This window comes from Saccostrea cucullata, unplaced genomic scaffold (assembly GCF_032062105.1).
Source record: "Saccostrea cucullata isolate Sc308-1 unplaced genomic scaffold, CSIRO_AGI_Scuc_v1 ctg7488, whole genome shotgun sequence".
NCBI classification, from domain to species: Eukaryota; Metazoa; Mollusca; class Bivalvia; order Ostreida; family Ostreidae; genus Saccostrea; species Saccostrea cuccullata.
Window position 1 is genome coordinate 18,739 of NW_026927723.1, and position 11,616 is coordinate 30,354.

The following is an 11,616-nucleotide window of genomic DNA, read 5'->3' on the forward strand; positions in this document are numbered from 1 at the left end:
TGATTAAAAAGATAGCTTTTCGACTTATGACGCATTTTTAAAAAATAAAATTCAATAAACAATTAAACATTTTCTTGATGACATTTCGACAATTCGATTTTTGAAATTCTGTTTGTGAAGGCCACATCGTAACCAGATTCTACAATAGTCTCCTTCTTTTCTTCTTGATGAGGAATGTCATATGTGGGAGGAAGGTGAAGAGAGTAATGGAATATATCAGATCTCTCTATTTTTCGGGACTTTGACTGATGAAGTTCATCATAATCTCCATCTTTATTGGAACAGTTGGGATTCTCTTGTTCCTTGACGACCCCGGTGGTCTCAATATAACTTGGATTTGAGTGCCCAAGATGACGAATATCATCTTTTGTATAGCGTTTGTTTTTATTTGAAATCTTTCTTTTTTGTACTATTTCGTAGTCTGGTTTGGTTGCTGGGGTTTCGTTTGTTTTAGGTTGTCGTCTTTCTCTGAAATGGGAAAGACTGTTTGTGCATATTGGTAATGTTAATATTGAAAATAAAATGAACTTAATTTTAAAAATATTCTAATCAATTGCAAGTGTAGAAAATTGATTGATTAATTCTTGTTTCACAGTTGTCCATATATTGATACGTTAACGGTTTCCAAGCGAAACTATTACAATTATATAAATTATTTCAAAGCATTTCAATACCTTCTACAGAGAATCAAAAGGATGATGATTACAGTTCCAAGGACAAAGGCAGCTGTTGCTGGACCAATGATTAATCTGATATCTAAACCTAAAAGTTTAAAGTTTCATTTAAGTAATTAAAAGGGTATCTAATATTTCATTGGAACATATATATATACATGTATTATTCACACATTAGTGATATTTTTTTTACAAAATTAGAAATGTATTACTTCCAAAATATACAATTCCTCTTCGTATACTTACTTGACTCAGCTGGGGGTTCACTGTTCGGAATTTCTGTAGATACATGTAGCTGTAAATAAATATATATACTCTGGATAAAATCCGTTTACCAGTACATCTGCTGTAAAAGAGGAAGGTACTGTTTGGTTGTAATTGTGCCCTTACGATATAATGTTTTTAAAAAGTTATGAAATCGGTTTTAACATGAGTTGAGTAGATGGATATAATAGATCATTCATAAATAAAGCATGGAGGAGGATCTTAATGGAAACATTTAAATTTTTTTCATTGGCTTGGTAAATAAATTTCATGAAGAAACCCCCAAAATGACTAATTTCCTTGGTAACGTTATTTTCCTTAAGAAAATAGAGTCCACAGCTGTCGCCCATTTCAATATTTGAATATTTATGTTTTCTTGAAGGAAACTCTACTGAAAATTGATGTCTTTTGCAACTTTAAATAAAAAATTAGAGAAATGATAAAGTTCACGACTTCACAATTAGCAATATGAAGGTTTTTTGAAAACCAATTAGAATTTTTAGAATACAGTTAATCTAATTCGGATAAGATGAATTTGAGTTCATCACATTAGTTCTAAAATTTCGAAAGTTACAGGGCTAAATTTGTATTGAAACCGTAGCTTATACTTTATAAAAGTATATGTCTACATTTAGGTGCGTACAAAAAGTTCAGGTACAAGTTTTCACTCAAATGATTGTAATTAGTTGTCATATATTATCATTCTCAGACTTTTAATGACTTTATTCATAACGTGAAAATGTCAGAAGTGTAAAAAAATCAATGACATTCTGTCAATGTTATCATTTCATTCATTTCTGATCATATGAAATACGAGTGTTGATCCAAAAGTAATGTCATGGTGTCCATATATTTTAATATTCGATGTTGTGTTATCAAATACGAGAGTTGATCCAAAATTAATGTCACAACTTCAATAAAATTGCTAAATAAAAAAAATAATATACACGATCGAAGCTGAATTTATCACAAATCAGTCTTTCAAAAAAATTCAAATAAAAATGATTTATACCTATAATATCGAATTATATACAAAGTGCAATGATGGTAGTAGACTTATACACTTAAGCAGTTTCTATTCGTTTTATTAAAAATATTTGAGAATCACAAATATATTCACATATTTTACATTTTAAAATGAATTTTAAGTTTTACTTAAAATATTCTATGTACATTGGAATGCTCTGCGTGTTATTGCGCTTGTCATATCGTAGGAAAGTTTTTGCCGTGTCCAAATTAGGAGAGGCAGATGCAAGTGATTCTTGGAAATGAACACATTTAGTAAACGCCGAATGAAAATAGTGCGCGGTAAAAATCAGTACCCGGTCGTCCAGATAGCCGCCTCCACCCCTCCACCTTTTCCTGTTTTTTTAAGGTTGTCCAGTTTTGTCTGTCTTCTTTTCTTGGTTTTTAATGTGTTTTTTAGTCGTTTTTGGCGGTTTCAGACCACAAGAACGTTTACTATATTATGGAATCAATTACGTAATATATCATGTAATGACGGTTTACATGTTAATCATATTCATAGTTCGGTTTCATTCTGTTGTAAATTTTTGATACAGATAATGAGTTGTTTATTGATAATTTTATGGATTTCAAGATCAATTATTACATAATTAATTACCAGTATGTTCTCTAATTAAAGTCACATTAGCGGCAAAATGCCACATACCTAAATGTCTTGTTGTTTATGAGAATGGAGAGTGAAGGCGGTTTCTTGAAATACTGCGATAGTGCAATAATTGTGAGTTGGAATTACAACAGTAAACGCAAATGTTAATGAACGAGAAGTTCCATAAATTAGTTATTATGTCAAAATAAATTGGCATTGGCAATTGTACATAAAAAGAATTATTGGCACCCATTGTACACTAATTCTACATATAATTTAGTCTTCTGTTAAAATACCTTAAACGTGACCATAAGACAAACTTTAAGGATGTATTCTGATGATACATAAGAAAAAACGTGCATAAAACATTCAACGTGCTTATATTTTTCTGAAAGTGTAATATCCAAGGAATAATTTAAAGACAAAAAAGTGCATGTTAGTGTTCATCTACATGTACCCTTCGAACATAGGCCAAAATAGAGCTTGGAAAATTTCATTAAAAATGCTATTAAGCTATAAAATACCGCATAAACTTATAAATACAATCAATTTAAACTTATTATTTCTTAGATTTACTTAAAAGTACATGTATTGCAAAGTTGATCTTTAAAGCAAAATATGAGCAAATAAATACCAATTAAATAACTTGTACCTAAAAATGTTGTTCATCACTGTCAAAATTAGGCAAATTTTCCCCTAAAATATTGCTCGAAAAACCAAAGAAAAACATTTCTACAATTAAACTTTTTAAGAAAATTGTTGTACACTTTTTTTTTAGGTATTATGGCTCCTTTTCATAGCATGAAAAGTAGGGGTAAGTGTACATATAAGAAAGTTTTGATATTTTTTATATCACCACCTCCTATTTCTTTTCAGCATCTAATGAAAATAAATCAAGGCATTTAGGCGTGAAAGTATGTGTTTTTATTCACCAAATATTGAAATGTACTGTGATAATTTCAGGTAATAATTGCAATTTTGTTAAGAAATGCTTTTTATGAACAAAAAATAATCAATTAAAACATAAAACTTCATAATAGTTTGTTAGATGTCCTCTCTTTCTTTTGCCCTACGGGTTCCGATTGGGTCCTTGTTTGTGATGTTGGGTGGTGGCTTCCCTGAGATTAATCAAATCCAGTCCCACTTTCTCAATCTGATTTGCATGGTTTTCTCAGATTTTAGTGGTTCTTAAGCCCTGTTCTCTTCTAAAGTTCTTTATTTGTGATTCTTGTGACAACAAGACTTACCTGAAAAAAATATTTTAGAAAAAAAGATTATAATTACTGATAATATCATTGTTCAAATAATGTAAAATCATTATTTGGCTATCTGACTTTGTTTTTATGAACCCAAGCCTGTAGTTTAGAATCAAATAATTTCTTCATGTTCCATGATGTTTCAAAAATATTCTATTTTTTTAACCCGCACAGGCTGCCGTAGAATGAAGCAACCTAGTTTCTTATTAAATGTAAACAGATAAAAAATATAGATGTTATCTTGATATTTTCGTACGGTGTGTCTATAAATTTGGGATAGATATTCTGCATTTACAATATCAAAGGAAATTTATCATATACTACGAGCTAAAGTTGCAATAAAAATTAAAGATAATACCAATGATGTCGTCTGCAGTCATCTGAAGACCCCTTAGGCCTAACGTTCTGTACATTTATGTAACATGTTTATGGTACGTTTCAGTTTGCGATGTGACAGTATACTATGTATTTTGAAACTTTTGTATCTATAATGCATAAACATTGCTATTTTCAATAAGTTTGAAAGCATTGTAAACCTACATTTTCGCTTTTCCACTGCTACTGGCATAGAACGTTGTCAACACACTTCGGCGCTCTTGGCTGGCATATTTGGGGACCGCTTTCGAGATTGTACCTGTACTGTAGGCCTAATTGTGAAATTGGCATTTTTTAAAATGTTTTAAAATTTCTGTCGGTTGGATCTTTTAACGGAGTGCCATTCGGCATTCCTGTCGCTTTGAAACGTGCGATCCCGTCTTCGTCCTCTCTCGATCATGTCGATTTCACTTGTCGACATGCTTAGGCCTATGTCGTAAATATCGTAATTTTAATTTAAACTAAAGTCTAGAAAATGTCGTAAAATTTGTTTTTAAAAATATTGGGCGATTAGACGCTTTTTAGAAAGTTTTACTGTGTTTATCTATTTTCATTCTAACAATATACACTTTAAAACGTAATGTTTAGTTGTGACGCGGCGACACCCCTTATGTTGTATGTTTTAACCGTTTACAAATTAAATCAAACATCATTGAATGAAAATTTCAATTTTGATAAGAATTTTTCACGCACCTTTTGGTGCATTATATTTCATAATATGACGCCAAATATTAAAGGTATGGACACTGTGTCATTACATTTGGATCAACCAGAAGGTGCATTAAAATAAATTAATCAAAATTGAAAATGACGTTTAACAATGTTGAATTGAATTTATCTTATAATAGATGTTAAAATTTAAAACATAGAGATTGCTGCAAAATTAATGGTATATTTTTAGAATTAGAAAAAAAGCCCAATATCTTAAAAGACAAAATAAAAAGAAAACTTGTCCATCTTTTTTGAAAAATAAATGACGGTATTGTTATTATTAATCATAGATATTGCTGTTTTATTCTGATGCATTGAACACAGAAAATGTCTACATGGAAAAAAAATCGCCGGAAGGAGCTGTATTGCGTTGTTGCTTCCATATAGGGAAATCGCTACTAATGACAGTTACAATGATAAATCAGACACAAAGAGTACAGAATGTAAATAAGAGACTTGTTTATAGAAGTTTTCAGCGATTTTGGGCGGGCTATTGGTCATTGAATGCTCAACAAAGGACTGGAAGAGCGAAAATTGTGAGATCAAGCGGAAACATTCATTGGTCTTACGTTTTCAAAAAAGATAGAAGTGTCACAGTTAAAACGGTGTGAGAAACTATACAGGATGAGTGCACTTATTCTATAAGAGTTGGGTCCTTGTGTTTTGCACAAAATAAAATCCCAAATGTCATGTTTTGGCATATTATATTAAATGAAAGTACCACATAATGCTGAGCGACACTAGCTTTTGAGACGGGGTGTAACAGTTTTGTCACATTTCTATTGTTATTCATATGCATACCAGTTTTCAATGACACTGTTTACATCGAGCCGCAACTTGGCCATTAGTCTCATCTTATAAATATCCAAAGGACAATGTTTGGCAAGTTGCAGCTCGTATCTAATCTTTTTTAAAAAAAGTCTCCAGACTATCGTCAGTCAAGTTTATTTACATTGCTACTAAATTAACAGGTCCCCGAATGTCAACAATTGATATTATAATCACTTTACTCACGTGACATTCCAGGGTTCGATACGCCAACGCTTTTATTGAACAGCTGTTAAATTTTTTATTGTGTTTGTCATTTGAAATTTCTATTCCGCCAGTATCTATCGTACTTCCAACTTCAAACTTTGGAAGATTTTTTCGCAAATTTTAACAGGGTTCGAAGATTATACAACTATGTCTCTTATTTTACTGTGTATTTTTCGTTAAGAGTGTTTTAAAAGAATTCTGGTATTGGCTGTGAGATTAGAAAATATAGGCCCATGTCGTCTCGGTATTATGGTCTGTAGGGCGATACATCTACACCATCCCTTAACACTAGAATCATTTACTATTTCTGCACGATGAAACTACACAATCTCTATCTTCACCATAGGATAATTTATCGATATATTGAAATGTAAAGATTAAAATGGGTAGCCGAAAAGTTTCCAAATGACGTACTAAAGTGCACTCATTCTTTGTCATAGAGTACTGATAAAAAAAATTGATAAGAATTCTATTATGAATTCACTGGGTGACAATGGTTGTCAAGAATTCTTAAAGGAAGTGTCATATGTGAATGTGTTTGTGAATATCAATTCGGTGTACACAGGAGATAAAAAGAAAACTAATGTCAAACCACGGACTCATAAAAAAAGTTACAAAAACTCAAATGCAAAATGTTGTGATTTTCGGTCTTATCTGATTTTATGCATGTTTTAAACGATTATGATTTTATTTCTCTCTAAAGCGATATGTATAAAAGAAAACAGAAAGATTATCAAAATAGCATCTGCGGTCTTTAATTAATTTATTGTCCTTTAAATCAGTGTTTGATTTCCCACCGTATGAGATACACGTGTATTTTTTTCTTTCATTATTGGATCAATGTTTGCGAATGAGGTGATATTCTACTTAATTTACCTAGATGCATATACATGTATACATATTATTAGTCTGAATAGATATCTTATGTAGGGGAAAGTTGTAAAATAACTTTTTCAACTGGAATTAAAGCTTGCTATAACATCATTCTAAGTCAATAATTGAAATGATTATATGATGTCATTATAATCATTTAAAACCCTTTATCACTTTCTCGTTTAACAAGATTGCAACAATATTTTGTTAAAACTCTCGCATTAGAAAACATATCTCTAAAAACGCTTCAGATCAATCCGTGTATTATCATGTTTTAAGTAAATATCTACAAGTACTTACGACTGTGCAGTTTACTTCAGTAATATTCTTCTCGAAACATGTTACAAATTCACAATGACTATTTTTGCATTTTTGACATTTGGTGATTAATGTTTTGTCAAAAAAAGATTCTCCTAAAAAGATAATAGAAACAACTGCAATATTCTGTTTATTTTAAACATGATGTCTTTCATCTTTATATTATAATATTTAATATACATGTAGAACACATATCAAATATTTCGCAAATGAACTTCTTTTAATTGTCTTGCAATGTTATTTTCCTCTTTTGAATTTCTTACCATGCCAAATTGAACATATGAGAATACATGAAAAAAAAAGCCGAAAAAGACTGGATACCTTGATCTTCTGACATATATATTTCTCGGACAACTCTAACCCACAATGGAGCCTCAGAGGTAACATTGATTACATTACACGCCTCCTCAGCGTTTGAAAGATCCAATATTCCGTTTTGATTTGTATTGTTTACAGATTTACATTTTTGGAATGATGATCTCCAGTTTCCCTTTATAGAATATACTTCTACAAATCAAATACAATATTATATAGGTAAATGGTTAAAATCTCAGTAACCTTAATGTTTAATTAGAATTTTTAAAACAATGAAAGCATGCTTTTTGGTAAGTCGAAAATCAACATAATTCTCGACGATTCTCAAAATTAATCAAAATGTATGCTTTTATTTTATATTGAAAATGTTGTAATGTGCATACATCAAATAACTTATTAATTCATGTAGTATTTAAAATTTAGAAAAAAAGTACATTAATTCCTTTCATTCTAAATCTACCAGAAATACTGCAAATCATTTCCAAGGGATCAGAACAGTCAAGTGGCTTAAATCTAGAAAAGTCCTCCTCACACAGCAGGGCGATGCATTGTTTGTCTACATCCGTAAATTGATTACCTATATTTAATTTATTTTGAATAAAACATCATTTTTTTTCAAAATATTTTGTAGTCAATGATATTGAATAATATAATCGTGTATAGTGAAGATTTTACATTGTTAGAATATCAAATATAGTACTAGTTTACTTTTGCTTTAATTTATGACTTATTTAAACTTTTTAAAAATCTTAAGATAATCGGAAATACCAGTTTCGGTTGAAAACACATTAAAAGCTTCCTTTCCGCCACATTCAGTAGACAAGATATCATCATTCTCATTTAAACAATGTCTATCGCACTCATCCCAGGGAAGGTGAATTCCTTTGAAATCTTTTTGAAGACATACACATTCTGTAGCCTAAATATTTTGTTAAGAATCTCATCAATATTACCATAACCGTATTCCTGTTTGACTTTTGTGTATTTAAATAGCTATTTTATATTTTATTTTGATTGTATTTAGATGTGAAAATAAGGAATTAATCAGAAAGTCAAATATAATTATGAATTAACTTATTATACAAAAAATGAATGCCAAACGCTGCAAACCTTCATAGCATAAACACTATAATGTCGTCTCAAACAGTGTTCTTGGCATAGTCCTATTGAAGGGTATTCTAGATCTGTCATGTTGATTATAAGTCCACCTCGTAAACTGGAATCTTTGTAGCAACCTTGAAAATCAAATACTTTTATTTATATTATATAATAAATGCAGATTTGTGAGCAGAATATAAATCACGGACCCCTAATTAGGTGGGATATCATGGCCATGGAGAGTAAGCATCCGCTGTTGAAAAGCCACATTCTGCCGTGGGTCCCAAGTATAGATCAAATATACAGAACAAATAACCATTTTGTATATAAACAAAAAAGAAAAAAAGATCTGGTTTGAAACAGGACAGCCAACAAATTGCCAAATGGAAGATAATATTCGCTTTCAAGATACTTGAACCAAAAATAGAATATACTGATGTTGTCTTTAAAAAGGAATGTTGAAATCCTTGTAACATTAAATCTGCAAGTGGCTGTCATGGTTGAAAACAATTAATCATACTTGAATTGATGCATGTTCTTGACTTTTGAATAAATTGGGTAATCTAAATACCATCTTCAGTTTAAAGTGGGATATTACTACATAAACATGGAAAGTTGACGATAGAAAAAAAGAACTAATTCCATTTGACATACAATATTGTGGTTGTTTAACTTATCATCTATCATCAGTAAAACATCAACATCTTCTCTTACTTACGTAATAATATACCTGCATACGGAGTTTATTAGTTTCAGTTGCTTCGATACATAAGAGCATGCTCTACGTATGAACAATTTATAAAACGAGGAAAGTTATTGATAAACAAAGTGATGAAACAAGAATAGAAATAGTCTCGTTCAAAAATCATCATTTCGTAAGTTTTATGGCCAATGATCTTGTCAGCATATACAATTTATCATTGAGTTGAATGCTTAATGACGCTTTCAAACTAATTGTTAGCATCTTTTTTATACACTGAATTGACGACGGAATTTTTCGTTATTTCCCAATTGTGACATATGGAGGACTAGAAGACAGTGACTTTTCGGCAGCTGCAGGAGATTTTAATTCCTCCATGGCACCAGATACCATCTCTGATGTTTAAGATGTCAGTGTTTGATCTGCTCCTACTTTGTGTTGTTTAATAGATTTTTGTTCTTGAATATTGAATACCTCCGTAATTTGATGTTTCAGTAAAATATTTACTTAAGAAACAGATATTGTTGATTTTGCCGTGTATGTTTCAACATGCTAAAGTTCACTCGCATGTATTTCCCTACAGAAGGATGGAGTAACTATTATTTAAATACAATTTAATAAGTCGTCGATATATCTTAAATATCGAGTTGAAGTCCACAACAGGTTTTTTTCTTCTCAGTTATACGTATTTTAATAAGTTATCAATCAAATTAGTGCATAACCAAATTACAACTTGTTGAAAGATATCGTTTAAAAATCTCATCGAACAGAGGGTATGTACCAAAAATACTACCTAATATTTTTATCCACTGAGAAAACCTTTTATGTCTTCCAGTCCAGATAAAATCCATTGAACCCGATGCATTAGTTGTTAAACGTTTGCTAGAATTTCGACACAATTGTTGTGCATCAAACCAGTTATATGTCTCAATGTTTCCTTTGACTACAAATCATAAAAAAAAGAAAGCAAATGTTACACTCACATTTCATCCAACAACAAGGATTTAAAACAATCCAGTATTCAATAAAATATCCCATGCCTTCTTCTGCTTCTGCATTTTACATGTCACGTGAATTATTACATCTTATACATTTGAATAGGTTTAAAATTAATCATGGTTTTCTAGGAAGATAAAACAGTATGAGAGAGAGAGAGAGAGTATTTACCATTGATACAGCATACAATCACATTGATAATAATTCCAATTTCTTTCATTGTATCCATATACCACTGCCGTCTACATCATCCAGATGTTTACTTTTGGTGTTTAAAGATTTCCTAGAAATGTATTAAAAGCTGCTGATATTTAATCATTTCTCACTTTATTTCTGATTTATGTTTAATTAGATTGCCAAAGTGAGTGTTTGCGGTAAAAAAAATGAATGAAAAAATGGAGAAGTATTTTATCAAACAAAATAATCTGCCTCATTAATATTTTGCTATCAGTGAATACATGTACTAAAATATTTGTGTTAATTGATTCCTTTAAACAATTAGATTCTAAAAAAAAAGAAAAGATTTCACTCAAGAGTGTAGTTTTATCTTCATCTTTCAAAATGCATTATTTCAATTGATACTCGTGATAAAATAACTTGGACAACTTTATCAGTTAATTAAACCGAAATGCCCAAGCAAGACAAAAACCAAACAAATCTTATTAAAAAAAAACTAGATGACGTCTTATACAAATACGCTCGTACATTATATTTTTATTAAATGTAAGCACTAAAACTTTTTTTTTGCAGCTTATAGTTCTTCCTGATCACTTTGAAGGTAGTTCTCCGTTGAAACGAAATGCATCTTTGGAGTAAACGTTGGGTGCAATGATTGCAAAATTTAAACTTATATTTAAACTTTCTTTTAAAATTTATCCTGCATGGCGCAGTAGTATATGAGTGTCTTCTCCAGCATCGCGGATTAATCCTATGATTCTTATGTTTCGGGTCCAGATGCCACTGTGGGAATTGGAGACTGGTAATTAGGATAAGACCGTATTAACTGAGGCCCTGTGCCACAGTACGTAGATATGTGTTCTCTACAAGTGTAGAATTTGCTTGATTTAAAACTTTTATATACTTTATATTTAAACAAGATCTAATTTTGTTAGAGTTATAAAATTGGTTTCTGTTTAAAAAAAATACTTAACACTGAATCAACCTGCAGACAAGCTTTTTTGACATGAACAGATTCCCTTCCATATAATGTTTGTTTGTTGTTTAGCGGCTCTCTCGAAATTATTCATATGGAGAAGCCACCACTTGCCGGTGGAGAGCATCACATTCTAACTTATGCTTGGCACTTAGTGTCATTGAGAAGCGAGGGATCTTTTTCGTGCTAGCACCCACTGCAACACACCTCGGTTTATACGGCCTCATATAACGGAC

General features: G+C 30.9%; 1 protein-coding gene across 1 annotated transcript; it reads right to left on the bottom strand.

Annotated features, from left to right (window-relative positions):
* LOC134275345 (uncharacterized) lies at positions 1-10,522 on the bottom strand. Its single transcript, XM_062757622.1, has 9 exons — positions 10,399-10,522; positions 10,025-10,174; positions 8,544-8,668; positions 8,202-8,352; positions 7,894-8,010; positions 7,440-7,625; positions 7,101-7,213; positions 921-969; positions 1-468 (listed from the first exon to the last, which is right to left on the bottom strand). Exons 1-9 carry the CDS (start codon positions 10,454-10,456, stop codon positions 410-412), a joined length of 1,008 nt encoding a protein of 335 aa, XP_062613606.1. The 5' UTR covers positions 10,457-10,522; the 3' UTR covers positions 1-409.
* Positions 10,523-11,616: the final 1,094 nt, after the last annotated feature.

Excerpts from the sequence above, each read along its gene's own strand:
- LOC134275345 (XM_062757622.1), bottom strand. The coding sequence starts at position 10,456 with ATGGATACAATGAAAGAAATTGGAATTATTATCAATGTGATTGTATGC. Across the intron at positions 10,175-10,398 it reads GATTGTATGCTGTATCAATG|TCAAAGGAAACATTGAGACA; the intron begins GTAAATACTCTC and ends TATGATTTGTAG. Across the intron at positions 8,669-10,024 it reads TCAGTGGATAAAAATATTAG|GTTGCTACAAAGATTCCAGT; the intron begins GTAGTATTTTTG and ends TTGATTTTCAAG.